The sequence below is a fragment of the Nicotiana attenuata genome, unplaced genomic scaffold (genome assembly GCF_001879085.1).
Source record: "Nicotiana attenuata strain UT unplaced genomic scaffold, NIATTr2, whole genome shotgun sequence".
Lineage (NCBI taxonomy): Eukaryota > Viridiplantae > Streptophyta > Magnoliopsida > Solanales > Solanaceae > Nicotiana > Nicotiana attenuata.
Window position 1 is genome coordinate 105,114 of NW_017672866.1, and position 20,017 is coordinate 125,130.

At 36.2% G+C, this 20,017-nt stretch overlaps 1 protein-coding gene across 2 annotated transcripts; it reads left to right on the plus strand.

The window, feature by feature from the left end:
• Positions 1 to 3,683: 3,683 nt before the first annotated feature.
• LOC109214757 (UPF0301 protein TC_0483) lies at positions 3,684 to 9,219 on the plus strand. 2 transcript variants are annotated; one of them, XM_019378703.1, is made up of 3 exons: positions 3,684 to 4,188; positions 7,744 to 7,886; positions 8,356 to 9,219. In XM_019378703.1, the coding sequence occupies exons 1-3, from the start codon at positions 3,975 to 3,977 to the stop codon at positions 9,034 to 9,036; spliced, it is 1,038 nt and encodes a 345-aa protein (XP_019234248.1). In that variant the 5' UTR covers positions 3,684 to 3,974; the 3' UTR covers positions 9,037 to 9,219. The 2 variants fall into 2 exon arrangements, with proteins under 2 accessions (XP_019234248.1, XP_019234249.1); XM_019378704.1 differs by having other exon boundaries at positions 8,359 to 9,219.
• The last annotated feature ends 10,798 nt before the right edge of the window (positions 9,220 to 20,017 follow it).

Here is a 20,017-nt window from a genome sequence, read left to right on the forward strand (position 1 = left end):
AAGTGTCTGAGCAATATTTGGTAGTATAAAATTTATCAAAAGCCCTCGAAGAGCTAACTGTTTGTCTAGAAGACACATGACATATGTAGTGTCTGAATAATATTTGATTGTGGACAATAAATTGAAGGCTCCCGAAGAGCTTATTTGTCATTGTTGTGTCAAAACATATGTTATGATAAACCCGAAGTTTACTATTACAAATGGCTATTATATTGAGACTACAAATGAATAGAAGAATGAAAATCTTCATGTTTTCACAATCACAGGGGGTAAAATAATATGTATGTGAGAAGTTACCCGCCTTATTCTTCAATTTGTGCTACATCATGTATCACAGTAAACCAGAAGTTTACTAATGCAAAAATAGTCACAGTAAATCAGAATTTTTACTGATGCAAAAGTAGCTACAGTAAATCAGAAATTTGTTGATACAAAGTAGCCACAGTAAATCAGAAGTTTACTAGTGCAAAAGTTTATGCCATAGTAAACCAGAAGTTTACTAAGAAATAGCACATGTCATAATAAACTTAAATTTTTCATTTGCCATTTTTAAATGAGCTATTTGAGAGTTCAGATAAGCATATACTGAAGTACTAGAAGATTCATCAAGAATTCTCTTGTGTTGCTTGTTCTCATAATAAATTGATTATACCAACTAAAGTTGGGACTAAGACCCCTAAATTCTGGAATATATAAAAGGTAAATACGGGCCCATTCACCTATCATGTGAACCACTTATAGATGCATATATGAGATGATTACATATGTGTTTATTGTCAACCTGCAGTTTGACTTGCTTTTCTCAATTAAGAACATAATTTTCAGATTATGAAATCAAGATAGTTCATTTTGATGATGCTGGTTTATATCCAAGCTAGTTTAGCATTGAATACCTCCTATTAATGGCTAAAGTATTGCTTATGAGAACAAAACTTCATGTGTTGAAGATTTTCTAAATTGCATACAGCAACACTTGTATGCATCAGACCAACAATATATGATAAGTCTTCCCCTCATAATTGGTTTAGGACCAGAAATCAAATATTTTTACTATCTAATAACTTTTGATGTGTGGTATATGATTAATTTCTCTACCACAATGCACAAAGATAGGTTTTTCAAAGAAATAGGGGATATATGTTAGTTTTTCTAGCATTTGGGGGATGAAATAAATAGCCGAAAAATATGCTATATGAATGGAATTATCATTAATATGATCCTCACTTAGAAGATAATTCAATTCAAATGCCAGAGGCATTTGCTGATCCAAAATTAAATATCATATTTGAGCTGCAAATGCTCCTATTAAAATTAAAGTCCCTGAAGGATAAAGTTTACTGCTAGCATGAAGCGTAGTAAATCGATCGGTCCCAGAGGTAACAATCCTGAAAAATGATAGGAGCAAATGATCAAAATGATCATAATGAGGAGGAAATGAGCTCTAGAAAGCCCACGACATAATATTTCATGAAACTCCAGAAGAAGTTCAGGTACCTGAAAAATAAAGAACGTGATGAGATCTCAACAAGTTATATTGCTTAGGAACCGATACAAAATAATCTTCGACGATATATTTGATACAATATATTACGCAATATTATAAAAGATTGTGAGGATCGAACCTGTAGTCCAGACACCTGAAGATGTCATGCCATTTAAATGCAAGTCATAACCTATATGACTCATTTGATTAAATCTCTATAAAGATCCCTGAAGGATTTAAAATGCCTGAAGCATATAGTTTAAAGTCTCGAGAAATGTACTCGATCAGATTACAAAGGTCTTTGTACGGTTTAAAGGAATCTGCGCGCATGTGGTATAGTTGCCTTAGTGAATGTTTGCTGAAAGAAGGTTACGTAAGTGCTGTTATTTGTCCATGTATTTTTATAATAAAAATGTCATCTGAGTTTGTTATACTTGTTGTTTATGTTGATGACATAATTCTTGTTGGAACTCTAGAAGAGCTCCAAAAAGGCAATTGAATATCTTAAGAAAGAATTTGAGATGAAAGATCTTGGAAAGACAAAACTTTGTCTTGATATGCAAATTGAATATTTAGCAGATGTAATCTTTATCCATCAATTTGCCTATATAGAAAAGGGTCTTAAAACGCTTTTACATGGACAAAGCACACCCAATGAGTACACCAATGGTTGTTTGATCATTTAAAGTGAATAAGGATTCGTTCCGACCTCCAAAAGAGGATGATGAACTCCTTGGTCCTGAAATACCCTATACAAATGCAATTGATGCATTTATGTATCTTGCTAATGCTACAAGGCTTGACATAGCATTTTCTGTTAATTTACTGGCAAGATATATCTCTTCTCCTACACGGAGACATTGGAACTGGATTAAGCATATATTGCGATATTTAAAGGGAATTCTTGATATGAGTTTGTTTTATGCAAACAAATGTAGTGCAAATCTTGTTGGTTATGCAGATGCAGGTTATATATTTGATCCCTATAAAGCTCGATCCAAAACCAGCTTCGTGTTTACATGTAGAGCAAGTAGGGAATGGGTATGGTTGAGATCAGTGATTTATTTCATTCGAGAAAAATGTGATTTAGAATGTGATAGAAGACCCACAATTTTATACGAAGACAATGTTGCATGCATAGCCCAATTGAAGGGAGGATTTATAAAAGGAGATAGAACGAAACACATTTCACCAAAATTATTCTACACATATGATCTTCAGAAAAATGGTGACATTGATGTGCAACAAATCCATTCAACTAAAAATCAGGCAAATTTGTTCACTAAGACTTTGCCAACTGCAACCTTCGAGAAGATGATATACAAGATTGGAATGCAGAGACTTATGTATTTGAAACAACGTCTTTATCAGGGGGAGTAAAGTATGCACTGTACTCTTTTTCCCTTGCCCAGGTTTTTCCCACTGGATTTTTCTGTATGGTTTTTAATGAGGCAGCTTGCAATATATATTATTAGCGTACTCTTTTTTCTTGACTAGGGTTTTTTCCCACGGGATTTTTCCTAGTAAGGTTTTAACGAGGCACTTGATAATGAACATCCAAGGGGGAGTGTTATGAAAATATTATTGTGGATGTCCATTTATTACTCCGCTGTAGATAATCATCTTGAAGAAGATTATCCATTTAGTACTCCATTGAAGTTTATCTACAAGCAGCTAATGCAGGCAAGTTGCGAGCAGCTCATACAGAAAGCTTACAAGCAGCTCAAGAAAAGCTTCGCAACTGGTTCCTAAAAAGCCTTGCAGCTGCTTCCTTTCTTCTATAAATAGAGAAGATTTCAGTTTTTATGTACATAAGTTTGAAGTTGAATAATATATTAACCCCTCTCTCTATTTCTCTTCAGTTTATTTACTTTACAGTTTTGATTTTATAATAAGGAACAATTAATTTTCTAAAACATTTTAATTTACAAATAAAGAATTGAATTTGCACACTCAGACTCGTTGAAAACTTCAAGCACACACCACTTTTGCTTCTCCAGTTTCTTCTATTGTGCTTTGTTTTATTATATTTCTCGAAAGAAAAAAAGGCTCTACATTACTTTTCTTGTAAAGTAAATTAACCACTTAAATAATAAAAAATATCAGGGTTTGGGCCCCAACGAATGGATGACCATCCCCAGAAAAACCCAATTTGATGATGCTATACTATTATTTTCACCTCAAACCCTTTCTTTCGATCATCAAACCTTTATCAAATCGGTTAAAATAAGCATATTCTTCCAACCCCACTAACCTCCCACCCCATACCCCGCAAAACAATTTCTTGCTGTGTCATTTTCTTGCATTTCCCCTCTCTCTCTCTCTCTCTACATATCCCATTATCAATGTTTTCATCATCATCATTGTTACTAACGTCCTGATAAACATAGAACCCCTTTCAGTTCCAGTGGAAAATATTCACAGAGCACCAAAAAAGAGAGAAGAAAGATTCAATTTTTTTTTGGGGTTTTTTCATTTTCTTGTTGAAATCATGGATCTTTGGTCTGTACATGTGAAAAACACCAATCTGCTACTAAGAAATTCAATTATTGAGAAACCCTTTGTTTCAAATTGGAAGGTGTTTGAAATCAGAGTAGCTAAAAGACAGACCTTTTATTCATCTTCTGGTTCTGGATATAACTCTTTTCTTGTTAAAGCTATGGGCAAGAAGAACTCTGACAATTCCAATTCTTCCTCTTCTTCAGGTATTTAAAATTCATTTCTTTTCTTAATTGTTTGAGCTTTTCTTCAGTAAGTGATAACAGTGGTGCTTTTTTCAATTGTTAATTTTAGTGTCGTTGCTTGAATATTAGGTGAATTTGTTATGAGTATTTGGATGTGCTTCTGAAAGGGTTGAGGTTTAGTTTTTACCTTTGTAGATGAGGGAACCTAGTTGTTACTTTCTAATCTCTATTGCCTTCATTGTCAGTGTATGAATTAAGCGGGCCACACTGTCAGTTTCTTTTTTAGTTCAAGACTCTATGGTCTTGGAGTTGTTGAATAACTAATTTCTTCTTAGCATTGTTAGTAGTTCAGCTGTTTTAACATAAGCAATTATTCATTGCCTTGATGATTGGTTTCTAAAGTTGAGGTTGTCCAATGTCCAATTTATGTGAACCTGTTTGACTGGCATGGAGTTTAAGAAAAAATGTAGACTTTTGGAATTTGTGGTCCTAAACAAGTCAAAAAGGGGTCCGGAGTACTTGTGTGGTTATAAAAGTTCTCACTAAGGGTAGAATTGGGAGTTTAAGCTAAATTGTTTCCAAATTTAGAAAGGGATCATTCTTTTTTGGAACGGACCAAAAAGGAAATAGGTTCACATAAACTGGAACGGAGGGAGTATGTTTTTACTTATCAGAAAGACAACAAAAATTTGCACCCAAGGTTGTGGCCTAGTAGTCAATGAAGTGGAAGGAGAATCATGAGGTCTTAATTAAATCCCAAGGGAGGCAAAAAACAATAGATGATTTCTTTGCATCTGCCTAAACATTGGTGAGCAAAGTTACAAGTACTTGTGGTGGTGGGAGGTGGGGTGTTGAATATTCGAGATGCGTGTAAGGTGATCCGGAGACCACCATCATAAAAATAATTAGAAATTTTTTTTTTTTTTTTTTGGAATGGTAACAATTTTCATATAACAGGGCACTGAAGCTGTGCCAAAGCCATATTTACAGGAGAGAAAGTGGAAAGAAAGGAAGAAAAAAAAACATATATCCTATACAACTTACAAGGATTCTAGAATCTCTAGGATAGATTCAGTGTTGACGGTAAATTCCTCTTCACCAAAAATAAAATAACAAAAGGGCATTCATTTTGATCTTCTGAATTGGGCTGCCTGTACCCTCAAAACATCTTAGATTTCTTTCTGTCCAGATAGTCCAACAAATGCATGGTGGTATCATCTTCCATCTGCTTTTCTGTCTGGGAAGACCACCTCCCCTATTCCAGCATTTAAGCAATTCCAAGGAGCTTTTTGGCATTGCCCAAGAGAGACCCCTCATACGCAAAAAAGTATTCCAGACTTGTGAGGTAACCTCACAAAGCAAAAATAGATGGCAGTTGGTCACAGCCTTCCTGCCACATAGATGGCATCTAGAACACAAAGGAAAGCCTCTCTTCATCAGATTTTCTTCAGTTAAACAAGCCTCTTTTATCACTAACCACGTGAAGATTCCCTGACTGTTGCCCTGCCTCCATAATCTGTCTTCCTTTTGTTCTGTGCCCTTGAACTGTCCAAGCACCTCATAGAAATTAATAATTCTCATAATATCTGATGAGTCCACACTTCTCCAATTTTACATCCATGTTGTGACTTAGGATATTTCATCAAGTTTTATTAAAAAATTAAAAGAAATCGTTTCTTTTTTCATCAGGTTATATTAAAAATTTTAAAAAAGTTGTTTCCTTTTTCATCAAGTTTTATTAGATGCTAATAATTTGACGTGAAGATCGTGATGAGCCTTTTGCTTTCAACTCTTCCTTAGAAAAGTTGTGAAAAGGAACATGGATGAAGTTTTTCTTTATTTTACTCTGGAAAAGGGAAAACGTCTATAGGGACATAACATAAGAAATTTTTGAGCCAGCTAGCTTGTACCTGGGGCTGGAGAAAACTGAGACTGCTTTTATCATAGAAGAGAAGAGACAGATACCAGCAACTTTAACAAGACTCTTTCTCATCAAAAAGTTGAAAAAGTACAAAAAACTGTTCTATTCTCTTTATATTTTGGACGTCGTGGTAAATTAAGAGGGATGTTGTAGATCTTAGTTTGAACAAAAAGTCTACTTTTTTCATCAGTAAGAAGGTAATGTTATCTGTCAGAAACTGTACCAAGGAAATGCAGCATATGTACAGTTTAGGAAAACTCAGCACCCCTTATAAATGAAGGGAGCTAAGGAAATCTAATAGGGTGTCTATGTCATATACATTCAGTATTTAACACCGAAAAGCGAAACAATACAGGCATTTGTATCTAATTTTGTTCCTACTTTCCTTTCAAAACAAAACGTCTCTTGTTTCTTTCCTACCAAATAACCCATAAAATGAAAGCTGGAACGCTACCCTAATTTTTCTTCCTTGCTTGGTAACAGCTCCTTAACTGTCTTAGGCATCACACAGAAGATACCAGAAATGTTTAAAAAAATCTTCCAAATCTGCTTGTGTCTTTGGATTTGGATTCGGATTGCGGCGTAGTTTTTCTATTGTTGCTATTAGATTTATAAAAGGCCTAGCTGTTGTTGCTATTAGATTTATAAAAGGCCTACCTGAAGAGTAAAGCCAACCTTAACTAGCTTGGATTGTGGCGTATTTTCTCTATTGTTTCTATTAGATTATAAAAGGCCTAGCTGAAGAGTTGGCTCACTTGACGTAATTGAAAAACTTCTAGATTGGAGCGTGGAGGACTAAACGATCTAACTTCTGTAGTCTGACGAATAACTGGATGTTTTGTTGGCCAATGAATAGGTAGATAAAGTAAAGTCTATGATGATTAGCTTTGAGAAGAACAGATCCTAAGCAAGGAAAGGTTAAGATGTTCCTTAGGGAGGTTGCTGATATTGGGGAACCTTTGCAGTAAACCTCAAAGCCACAAAACCTTTTGCAATATCTGGAAAGTAAAGAGTCGTCACGTAAGCTTGCTCTCCCTAGAGACGGGGGTAAAAGTTACAAGCTGGTTATCAGAGGTCCAGAGCAAGGCTGCTGGCTTGGGTTCTAGACTAGTACATATACAACGGTGTCCTATTGGTCTTAGGCGTTCATCTTGGAAAAGTGCTACCGTAGTTATAGCTATTTTCCTTATGGGCTCTAATATTATAAGCCTGAGAGGTGAAAAGATTTGCTGGGACAATAGATAAATGACTCGGTGTTTTCCAGATCTGTGTCGATTATCAATTTGTTTTTGTGATGTGACGTTGACTAGCTTATTTTACAAAAATAAGGACCTGGAAATATTTCTTATCCTACAACTTAGTAGCTTCCTTTTTTTATGATTAACTTTGGTTTGTCATAGTAATTCTGTCATAACAATTAATGGCAAACTTGATCAGCGCAATAGACACAATAACAACTTTACAGTTTAAACAAATGTACACATGTCAAGGAAACACTTATATTTCTTCCTTCTCTTACTCTACTGGTTTATTAGGTTGTAAAGTCCTTTCCTAATTGATACTTCTCATAACGTTTATGATTATCTAACATTTTGTAACATCTTGATTAAGCATAACTTGTGCCTCTCTCTAATGTGGATGCTGTTATACTGAAGGGAAGGGCCCAGAAGAAGATAGCCTAAAAGGGAGCAACCCCTCTTCTGGAAACGATAGCTCAAAAAATACTGGTGCACCGAAATCTCATCAGAAGCCCTTGGACTGGAGGGAATTTCGAGCATCTCTCTACATTCAGGAGCAGGTATGATTTATGAACCACCTTTTCAAGTCTGTGAATCATCTTGTAGACCAATAACACACCTCACTTTCCTTTAGCATGATAAAATTCCAATGTTCATAAACATTGCTTAATGTGTCATTCATATGATTCACCATGAACTCCTGTTTGGATTGAAGCCTTATGGATTTCTCTAGGATACTTCCAAGTTCTAAGGTTTTGTTGTGTCATTACAAATGGAATAACATTCTGCAAAGACTGCACGGTATCATTCTGCTATGAGTGCGGATTGATTACATTCTTCTGAGTATATCATTAAAGCATTTATCTTTTCGTTTCTTTATTAAAATCTCTCTCTCTCTCTCTCTCTCTCTCTCTCTCTCTCTCTCTCTCTCTCTCTCTCTCTTTCTGTTTAGCGGAGTTTGTCAAGTCATTATTCATATTTACTAAAATTTGCATTAAACAAATAGGATTTCTTCTAAAACTCTTACAGCAGGCAGCAACTGCAGTCTCTGACACTCACAAGCAAGAGGGCACAAGTTTTGGTCCCAAAGCTCTTCCCTTGAAGTGGGCACATCCGATTTCAGCACCTGAGAATGGCTGTGTTCTTGTTGCCACTGAAAAGCTCGACGGAGTTCGTACTTTTGAAAGAACGGTCGTTCTCCTCCTCAGATCTGGAACCAGGCACCCACAAGAGGGTCCATTCGGTGTAGTCATAAACCGCCCATTAGGCAAAAAGATCAAGCACATGAAACCCACTAATCTCGACCTGGCCACGACCTTTGCTGATTGTTCCTTGCACTTTGGTGGGCCCCTTGAGGCAAGTATGTTTCTACTAAGATCAGGTGCTAGTTCAGAGCTACCTAGGTTCGAAGAGGTGATTCCTGGAGTGTGTTTTGGTGCTCGAAACAGTTTGGAAGAAGCATCTGTACTGGTAAACAAAGGGGTGCTTAAGCCACAAGATTTCAGATTCTTCGTGGGCTATGCGGGGTGGCAGCTTGACCAGTTGAGGGAAGAGATTGAGTCCGGTTATTGGTATGTTGCCTCATGTAGTTCAAATCTAATTTTTGCAGGTTCACAAACTTCATCATCAGAGAGTTTGTGGGGAGAGATATTGCAGTTGATGGGTGGTCAGTATTCCGAGGTAAGTCGGAAGCCTAAGCAAGATATATAGCTTCTCAGTGACTGTCAAATGTACATAATGGTGGCAAAGGTCCTAATCCAGTAGAGCTCTCTTCTACCATTTCTGCATCTTTCCTAGACCTTGCTAATAAGTAATGATGATCTATGTATGTAAAGGCAACTCTTTGGAGTATCATTAATTTAACTTGGCATTGCTTCTATATTTTTGTCCTTCCATTTCTTGCAGACTTCAATTGTTGGTAGCATTTTAGTTCTAATGTCAAACTCAGAATTATGTTGGCTTTGAGAGAAATGATAAAAGAATTTTCAGAAGGTAATCAAGAATAATATATAACAAAAAATTAAACTCTTTTTCGAAGTTCAAAACTCGCTACGAGTAATGTAGAGGGAATGCACGGTGTGTTTGATACGAAGGAAAATATTTTCCAATTTTTTCATGTTTGATTGGCTTAAATGTTTTGAAAAATATTGTTCTTATGAATTCATTTTCCTCCAATTGGAGGAAAATATTTTCCTTATCAAGAGAAGGGAAAACATTTTTCAACTTGTTCTCAACCTTCCCCACCCTCACCAACCCACCCAATCCCACCCCACCCCCTTTCCAAAAAGGCTTTTTTTGTAAATTTTAGTTTTTTTTTCCGTCACCATCCACCCTGCTATCCCCTTGCCCGCAGCAAAAAAAATATCTTTTTACTTTTTTTTTTGTAATTTCAAATTTCTAATTTTTTGTTTTTCTGCACCACCCACCCACCTAACCCCCACCCCATACAAAAAAGTTTTTTTTTTTTTGTAATTCCAATTTCTGCTTTTCGTTTTCTGTGCACCAACCCCCCCCCCCCCCTCGGAAAAAAATATTTTTTTATATATTTTCAATTTTAGTTTTTTCATCTGTCGGTTTACAGATTCGAAATTTTACAAGTTCTAAGCTATGACTTTGGAGGTTTATGTGTTTGAAAGTTTAGGGGTTTAGAAATTATAAAGTTTACGGGTTCGAAAGTTTAGCGGTTCGGAAGTTTATGAAATTTGTAGGTTCGGAAGGTTGTTGGTTCGAAAGTTTATGGCTTCATGTTTATTGTATCTAAATTATTTATGAATACTCTTGAGAGAATGTGATAGCACTACATGATAGCAGTATGTGATAAGTTTGAAAGAAGACAAAATTATTACTATGAATGTATCAATGGATGTGGACGTGGCAATAGACGAAATTATTATCGTCATCATTCTGGTAATGAGAACAATAAGGATTCTCAAAATAATCCTTCACTTTGTGAAAGTAATATTTGTCATCAATTTGACATGAGATTTTGTAAAGCACATATGATGATTATAGTCCATTCATGATGTGAATGTGACAACATGTGATTTAGGAATACATATTTATTCTTGGAAGAATATGAACGTGCTAGTGGTAGTGAATATAGCACACTCACCTCTAGAATGAGGTTTGAGGGGAAATAAGAAAACAATGTCATTAATATGGCATGAATGGTCATTGGTCACATACCTATATTATGCCAAAATATTTTGGCGATATGATTATTAAAGGGCAACAGTAATGCAAGGAACAGATCTTGTATAGAATTCTGACAATGATCATAATGGTATAACTTTCTTTTTAAAAGAGATATTCACCATATGGATGTTGATGAATATGTGGTAGTACCAACTTAATTGAGAGTTCAGCCAATTATACTATTTTGGAGGAATAAAATTGATTATCAATGAGGCATTGTGTTGTAGTAAGTTTCAAAGAAACTTAATTGAGTTTCTAAAGTATTCGCAAAAGTGATTGGTTATATTGAGACTATAAATAAAGGAAAGATTTAATATCTTCTATTACTACAACTTGTAGCGGGGTAATATGTATGTGAAAAGTTACTCGTTTTATTCTCCAGTTTGTACTACACAAACAAAAGTGCCACAATAAAGTAAAGTTTATTGATATAAAAACTCATATCATAATAAACTTGGAGTTTATTCATAATTACACACGTCATGGTGTAAACCTAAAGTTTATCAATATTGATAATTTATCCAGTTGACATAATTGGTTTAGCCATGTTACTTTAAGTATGATGTGCAATAATAAAAGAGAATTCACATGGGTAAATATTAAAGAACTAGAAAGTTCTTTGCGAATTCTCTTATGTTGTTTGTTCTCATTAATTAATAGACCAACAAAAATTGGGATTAAATCCCACGAATGCTGAAAATATCAAAGGTGAATTGGGGTCAATTCACCTGCCATGTACACTACATAAGATGCATATATGAGATGGTTACATGTGCGATTATTAGTAACCCGCAACCTGGTATTTGCGAGGTAACTTGCTCAATAATTTAATTTAGAGCATAATTTTCATATTTTCTATCAAGACAGTTCATCTTGATAAGTTGGTTTACATCATAATTATTTTAGCAAAATAATTTATTGAGTGCCTCCATTTAATAACTAAATTATTGCTTATGAGAACAAAGTTATCTATATCAGTTTGATATATGTTATTATGTTATATACAAAAGTATATTATACTCTCTCTCACAAGTGGTTCAGGATTAGGAACCAAATAATTTTATCTTATTGTTATTGATGTGCGGTGTATATTTTTATTAACACCATAACGCACAAAGGTGGGTTCCCAAACTTGAGGAAGCAAGTTAGTTTTTCTAACATGAGGGGGAGACAAGATAAACAGCTGAGAAAAAGTTACGTGGAATGAATTATCATTTGTACATCTCAATCCTCGAATAAAACAATATGAACTTGAAGTTCATAAAAAGATAATTCATCTGTAATATGTTGCAAAGCATGCCAGACGCTTTTGCGAACCTAAAAAAAGTAACAATATTCTCACTGCAAATGCTCACATTAGAATAAGTCCTAGAATGATAAAGTCTATGGTACACTTAAAGCGTATACACAAATCGGTTTCAAATAAAAATTTTGATAAAGAAGATGAGCAAATGATCAAAATGATCATAATAAGGAGGCAAGTGATCTAGAAGATCACATGACATAAGACTTCACAAAATCTCAGGAGAGGTTCAGGTACCTGAAATGAATAAAGAGATCTCTATGTTATGTTTTATGAAAAAAATATTAGAACCAATATAAAATGTTCGTCGGTGACATCTATGATAGCAGTAAGTATAGATGAGGATCTTAAGTCTGTCGAATACAGACACAAAAATATTAGCCAAATGGAAGAGAAACAATTCAAGTAGAATTTGTTTCATATGAAAGACATGTAGTTTTGGATCTGCAGTTCAAACACTTAAAAGTATAAAGTTAATGGTATGTGCAATCAGTTTTTGATATCTTATTTGTCTAGCATGACATGAAAATTTGATATGCATCTAATTAAAGTCTATTATATGACTTAACTTGTATGACAATCCTTGAAGGATTTAAATCGCTTAAAGCATATACAATTCTTGGTCCTGAAGTACCATATCCTAAGTGCTATTTGCGACATATGTATCTTGCTATAAGTTTAAGCATGATAATGTGATAGCGAGGATTTTCAAAGTGCAACATATTCATTGGAATTAATATGGCTATTTTTTAAATCAAATTCTCTAATTAAGCACCATACTTATGGATTTGGTGGAAAGCCAGGGATAACAATTACTCTCTCAAAATAGCGATTTCCGGTGCTAAGGACAATCTGTCACCGGAATGGGCACAACTCCGCCGTCCGGTAGTGAAATTCCACCGGACTTGGCTCAAAAGAACAGCCTTAGCACCGAGCAAAACCCCCAGTTGGTTTCATTCCATAATTCCAAGCGAGTTGCTATAGAGTTACAAAAAAGATGCAGCAAATACTATAGCTTCGATTCGCATGGAACTTTCATAAAATTCCCAATCCGTTCCTGGGCCAAATCGAGCAATTCCAGGCCGTGGAGATTCTCACCCAGGTCAAATACTACCTCCCCACCAAATCTCAAACCATTCTACCATGGGAAATGAGAGCTCTGATGTTCTGCAAAACTCCGGCAAGGAGACAGTTGCCGGAGAAGATGTTGCAGGTATCCAATTTGTACGAAACCAATGCAAAAATGTCTCTGCTAACCTAGAAAGTACTCTCCAATTCTCAAAACCTCACCACAATCAACCAACCTCCACAATAATTCAAAAAGCAAATTCTGCAATCGTGAATATAACAGGTGTTCGACAAAATTTCCCAACCACTTCCACTGACCTAATTGAAGTGCCCCCAGTTGTTTAGTTGGTCAGAGATGGTGAACCAGCTATCCAAATCGACCAAGGTCAATGCCAAAATGCTTCTGCAGATATAGGGAATCTTCCCAATCCATCACAACCTCAGGTCAACCAATCAAAAGTCACAACATCTTCAAAATTGACTCACGCAACTACCACTGTTACAGGTGTTCAACCAAAAGCACCAGTCATCTCTCCTTCATCAGAAAACCAGGTTATCGACCTCACTCAAGCAATTGTTCAAAATGCTCTAGGACACTTGGAAAAGAAATCAACCAATGATCTAGTCATGTTGCCAAGACTCCCCAACAAGCTCAAACAAAAACCGAAACCACCCCTTCCCCATCTACTTCCACATACCCAAAGATCTCAACCAATTTTGATAAACCTCAACATGCAACAAAACAATAAGTCACCTACAGAGCCTATCCAAAATGCCCAACTTCACAACAATAAACCAGATATTCCACCAAAAGAAACAAATACCCAACCAAAAAAACCACCCAATTTTCCTGCCCCACCTCCTCCTACCATCACACATTCCCTAGCAACCAAACTAAGAGCAAAACAGGCTGCAGATTTAGCTCCAATAGAATTCACCCCCCCCCCCCAAAATAACCACCAAACAGGGTCAACCAGCGGTAATCTTCACCAGGAAAGACTATATGGTCATTCTAGCCAATAGATGTCAATACACTATTGTGGGCAAATTTCTTAACACTATGCCAAGAATGGAAGTGATCAAAAAAAGTTTTACAGCTCAAACTGAGCTTAGATGAGGAGTTAAAATAGTCCACTATAATGCTCGAATAGTGTACATTGATCTAAACAATGAGTATGACCACACCACCGTCTGGACCAAACAATTCATGTACATCAAAGGTCAAAGAATGAATTTTCAAGCCTGGACTCCCAACTTCAAACCTAATGAGGACACCCCAAATGTCCTGTCGCGCCCCCTTTTTCTCGCGAAATCGGGTTTATGACATTTGGAGGTACAACTCATTCCTTTTGGGAACTGGGTTTGAAGAGTCGCCACCTAATGATTAGGGTGCATTAGGACACCAAAAGAATTCGATTTGAATAACCAGAGATAGGGTAAGGGCTTGAAATTATTCTAAGGGGAAGGTGTTAGACACCCCTCAGAATCCACTAGTGTGGTTCCCGGCTAGACAATTATTGTGAATTTGGGTACAATTAACATATAAATAAATAAATAAGGCTCAAATAAGAGGGAATTTCAGCACATAATGGTTTGAAAGTAAACATGGTTCGCAAGAACAATTAGAAGAGCTGATTTTAAAGAGTTAAAATGCTAAGGAAAAGAAATAAAGAATGAAGGGAGAGGGGTCCTAGGTTTATTAATAATATGGATCACCCCACACAATGTCCGGTAATCACTCCTCAATGAGGGGCTACACGTGACATTATCGCGTGGTCATCATATCCATATCTACCCATCCCACCCCGTTAAGGTATTTAAAGCGCGGATCGGTATCGATTACTTAATGCATGCTATTACCCGTCCCAAACCTATCAGTCCCGGAGGCGCTTAGGACTACTAATCCTAAAAGGGGAAGGATATTAGGCTTATTTGGATTTTCAAAGGTAAAATTCTAAGACGACATACAAAACACATACTGCATATTTGGGGAGACATATAAACATATAAGGCTCAATTATACCTCCTTGCACAGAAGAAAATAAAAGCACATAATAGCATGTCTTGCACGTACTGCTTAGGTCTGATTAGAATTAAATATGAAGGAGTCTAAAAGATTGGGGCAGATTGGTTTATTACATAATTCAGATAAGAAGCCCGAATCAGGACGGCCTACTGGTTGTAATAATTAACAGAAGCGGATTCAGTTTTTATTATTACTCCAAGGTTTGCCTAAGTGCTCAGACGGGATCCTATAGGCATGGTATCTATTGAACTCAGAAGGTGGTAAGACAGTAAAGCTCAAAAAATGAATTGTTTGAAATCATAAAAGTGCGTGCTTGTTAACATTGGGGGACTTAGATTATCCAAAAGAGATGCAGAATTAACAATTTGATTACAGGCTCTGTAGGTGGTGGTATGTATTACTACTGATTTTACGTCTAGCAATGGGTGAAGCGAATCAGATTCATTTAGAAACTCCTATTAGCATATTTTCTACGCGTTGCTGATTTTATACACTTATAGACGTGGTTTCTAGATGCAGAACTTGCTTTAAAACATTACAAACGTGGCATCTAAATGCAGAAATTGAACCTTATAGACATGGTATCTAAATGCAGTTTGAATTATGCAGAATGGCGTTGGAACAATCCTATAGGCATGATTTCTAGGTGGAGTTGAATATGCAGAATTGTAACAATCCTATAGGTATGGATTCTATATGTAGTTGAATTATGCAGAATTAAAGCAGTCCTATAGGCATGATTTCTATATGTAGTTGAATTATGCAAAATTAAAACAGTCCTATAGGCATGATTTCTACCCTTTGCATGCATAGTTACCCCAACCCTGTTTCACTAGCCAGCTCCGAGTATTCTTTACAAATTATTACAAACCAGAGCAACAAATACATCAGAAAAATACAAAGAAAATAATTACAACCCTAAAAGGCATGATTCTTGACTTCTTGTCTGAATTATGAGATAGACCAACTCAAAGACCATCGATCCAAAGCCTTTCTCCAATTTGAGTGTGTCAGAGTTCCCTAAGAGCCTCAAAGGGACTCTGGGCAGTACTCACACCCAAATTGTATTAACAGAATAGGGACAAGTGCAGTGTGGAAGTGCCAGCCCTCAGGTGTCCAAGTTCAGAGGGAGCTCAAAGGGTCCCAAGGCAAGGCTCACAAGAAGGGGGGGGGGGCAGTCTAAGAGAGAGTGCAAGTGAAGAAACAAAGTTTTAAAGAACTAAGAGAGCACAGAAGAAGGGAAGAGGGGCTGGGAAATAATTACAGGATTGAGGATTTCACACAAAGGGGTTCAGGGATTGGGGATTGCAAAGAGCCTATGTACTTAGGCATTAGCTAATTCTGGGCATACACAACAATAGAGAGTGTTGTTATGCTTGAAAAATCAACAAGAATACATAACATATGATGGTGACATAGAGGTTATGATTCTAGGGGAATCAAGTTTGAGTCATAGGCAGTAATACTTAATACTGTCATGCCTCAAACAAACCATTAGCATCAAACACATTTAGGATGCATAGTAGATGCAGAACAGGCAAAAGGAAATTGCAACATGCTAAAATAAGTACTGAACTAAACACAAGCAGTAGGCAAAAAAGAGGGTAAAAGTATTAAGTAAACACATTATTGTGATTGCTGAAAATCTTAATCAGGACATACCAATTTCAAAGAGAAAAATACAGTAAAAGCAAGTAGCAGGGCTTGAGAGCAGACCACAGTAGAAGTAACAAGAGAGAATACTTTTGAGTGTGAGTGTGAGTTCAGAAACTAAGAGTGTTCGTGTGTGTTTGTTAATGGAAAATCCGGGTATTTATAGTTTGAAAATAGGTAGAAAGTAAGGCAAGAAAATAATTATGGAACTGTGTATCAATTAAAAATCAATTAGTATCAAAGACTTCCTTTAATCAAGGAGTTAAAACCAAACAGTAGTGGACAGAAAACTTTTAAGGAAAAAAATCAAGTAAGCATCTTGTGCAAAGTAGACAATTAGGGGTAAATACATAGGGGTTTAATTAAGGGAAGAATCTTTGAAAGACTCGGTTAACCAAATAAGGTAAGAAAACAAAGTAAAGCTGCAGAATATAGAGGCAATCAGTACATAGTAAATCAAAGAGTCAGGGATTCGAAATTACTGATTCATGAATAAACAAATAAACCAAGTCAGAAATAGGAGAATCGAAAGGCTAAGGAAAGCTTTCAAATCATTTTCATAAATTTGAAATAAATACAAAAATAGTACTTTATTTTTATCTCTACATAATCTTGAAAATACAAAAAATATATAATAGTTTCATGTTAGCTTTTGCATTGTGTATTATTTTTATCTTATTTTAAAAGGAGTCAATTAAGGTGTTGGATCACAATTTTAAGAGTGTTAGAGCCCAGTTCTTGGCCCAATTCGGATTAGTCCATTAAGCCTAGGGATCTTTCTAGACTCTTCTTTGGGATAAAAAATAAATAAAAAGACCCTAAGGACTTAACACAAAAGACCTAGGGACTAATTGGCAAAATACAAAAAATATAAACCTAATCCCTACCCCTATATAATAGTACCTACACCTAAAATAAACGGAGACTCTAATAGAAAAAAAAGGCAACGGCACAGAACAAAAGAAAACAACCCCCCCCCCCTTGAGCGTCGTCTTCTAAAAACGACCAGCTCTCTTCTATTGGAACCAAACACAGACCCTTTCCAGCGTCCTCTGCTTCCTCCCATCGATTTCCAAACATTTGGTTCTCGAACGGAGTTCAATCACAGTGAGTTTGCTGCTCGAGTCACCGAGGTCGAGTTTTCCGGCGTGTTCTTTGGTTGACGGATTCGTTCGAGGCTTCTGATCCGAGTCCTTGTTCCATTGGTGTACACTTTGCTGGAATTTTAATTGAATTTGTTCGGAGTTCTCTGTAAAAAGTCCAGCTCGTTCATAAGAAATTAGCGTGCTTATCAATTTTGTGAATGGAGTTCGAATGATGTGCTGAGGTTCTATTCGAGTTTCTGTCGAGGTTCGATTTGAGATCGTTAATCTCTGTTTTCGGTTTAAGGTCTGAGTTTCGAATCCTTCATTTACATGTTCTGTTTCTGTTTATTTACGATGCTATGTTTGTGAAGTCCTCGCTATCGTTCATTGCGTTATCCTTGAGAGATCAATTGACAGTTGCTACTTTTAGATGTTAAATATTAACTGACCTACGTCGACCAATAAAAGGCCCCCAAATTCAAGCTAGATTATACGTGTGTTTCTGGTAACTACGAAAGTGCTACTCTTACTAGTCGTTTGTTGGCATAAGTTCCATTCCTGCTTTTAAAAATACAGACAACTCGAAGGTTGTTTTGGATGAAGTCTGGGTCAGTTTCAATACACAATCTTCGTAGGTATTAAATAATATTATCCTCGATCTTATAATTGTTGTTGCTATTGCTTTTCCCCTATTTTAATTGATATCAGTGACTTGTAGTTGACAGTGGAAGTTTCCTTATTCATTTTTCACAAGTATCTCCCTTCAATTTCATAACATGGTTTGGATAACATGAATTTAGAGTTGCACGTCGTAAATTCTGCCATTTTTTATGGATTCAGAAGTTGGTTGGCTTCATTTTGTTGTTTGTTGTTATTTCATCAAAAGTTATAAATGTTCTTGGCTTTTTTGCTTTTATCTTTTAATGTTTGCTAAGTTTGTGGATCGAAAAGATATAGAAAGGACATGTTGTCGAGTTGTTACCTGTATTTGAAGTTGATTAGAACCGTAGATGAACGTTCGGTTTTGGTTTGTGATGAAAGGTCTTGCTAACTTCCCCAAAGTATAGACTAATGTGATTTACAGTAGGGCGGGATATACTGCAAGTTGTAACCGAACCTTAGGAGGTCACTTCTGAATGATTTTTCTTATATGGATACTAGAATGTTAGTGAACTGGACAATAATGTTGTATTTGCTCAAATTTGTATGGGTGTTTGCTTGCTTCATTCGATCTAAGTTGTGATAGCTGATTGTTTTTTTTTTGTTTCGTTTTCTGAAGTTTCATGACTGATTCTGCTCAAAATTATTAAAGGTTGTCTTGTTGCAATGGGTGTATAAGGAAATTATGATTTACTGCATTCAAATGGATTTAGTTGTATCCATGTGTGATGCCTCTAAGATATGGAGAAACAGCATGGTGATTTAGTTGAATTGAGGTGTGCCGTGCCGAACAAAATGACCATTGCATGGCCCTCGCTTTATTTAATCTTGAACTGATCCTTAGATTCCGAGGTGTGCCATTTAGCAAATTCCATGGCCCTCGCAAAGTCCAAACGCGTAGCTGCTTTAGGCGCGTGTTTAATAATTTTACCTTCTTAAACTCGGGTGCACATTTATGTGACCCAAATCCAAATCTCAACGATGTTGAAATACGTTAATAACCACGGGTGCATTTATGTGACGTGGTTCGAGACGTGTTTTAATGGCGTTGCAATCTCTTTTAAAAAAAATGAATAAAAGCGGTTAAAACTAAAATTTGTGCATAGGTTCATAATTGTTTAAAATCAGATAATTAAGCCGAATATAACAGTTGAGCGACCGTGCTAGAACCACGGAACTCGGGAATGCCTAACACCTTCTCCCAGGTTAACAGAATTCCTTACTCGGATTTCTTGTTCGCAGACTGTTAAACAGAGTCAATCTTTTCCTCGATTCGGGATTCAAACCGGTGACTTGGGACACCACAAATCTCCCAAGTGGCAACTCTGAATTTCTTAATATAAATGAATCCCGTTTCGATTGTCCTTTAATTGAAAAAACTCCTTTTATTATACCCTTTCCGGGGTGTAGTAGGTAAAAAGGAGGTCTGACAGCTCTGGCGACTCTGCTGGGGAAAAGGACCCAGAACTTCGGTTCAGGGTTCAGAATTCGAGCTTGGAATAATTGTTGTATTTGGATTTGTTTATCCGATTTTATTACATATTCGGGATTAATGTGCAAAATGATGCTTTTACCGCTTTGATATTATTTGAACTGTACATATAAACTGTTACGAAACCCTTCTGTTCTTATCTTCGGGGATGTGCTCGCTGGTCGAGACTCCCTATTCTGTTAGTGTCATACCTTGAAATAAGAAAGAGG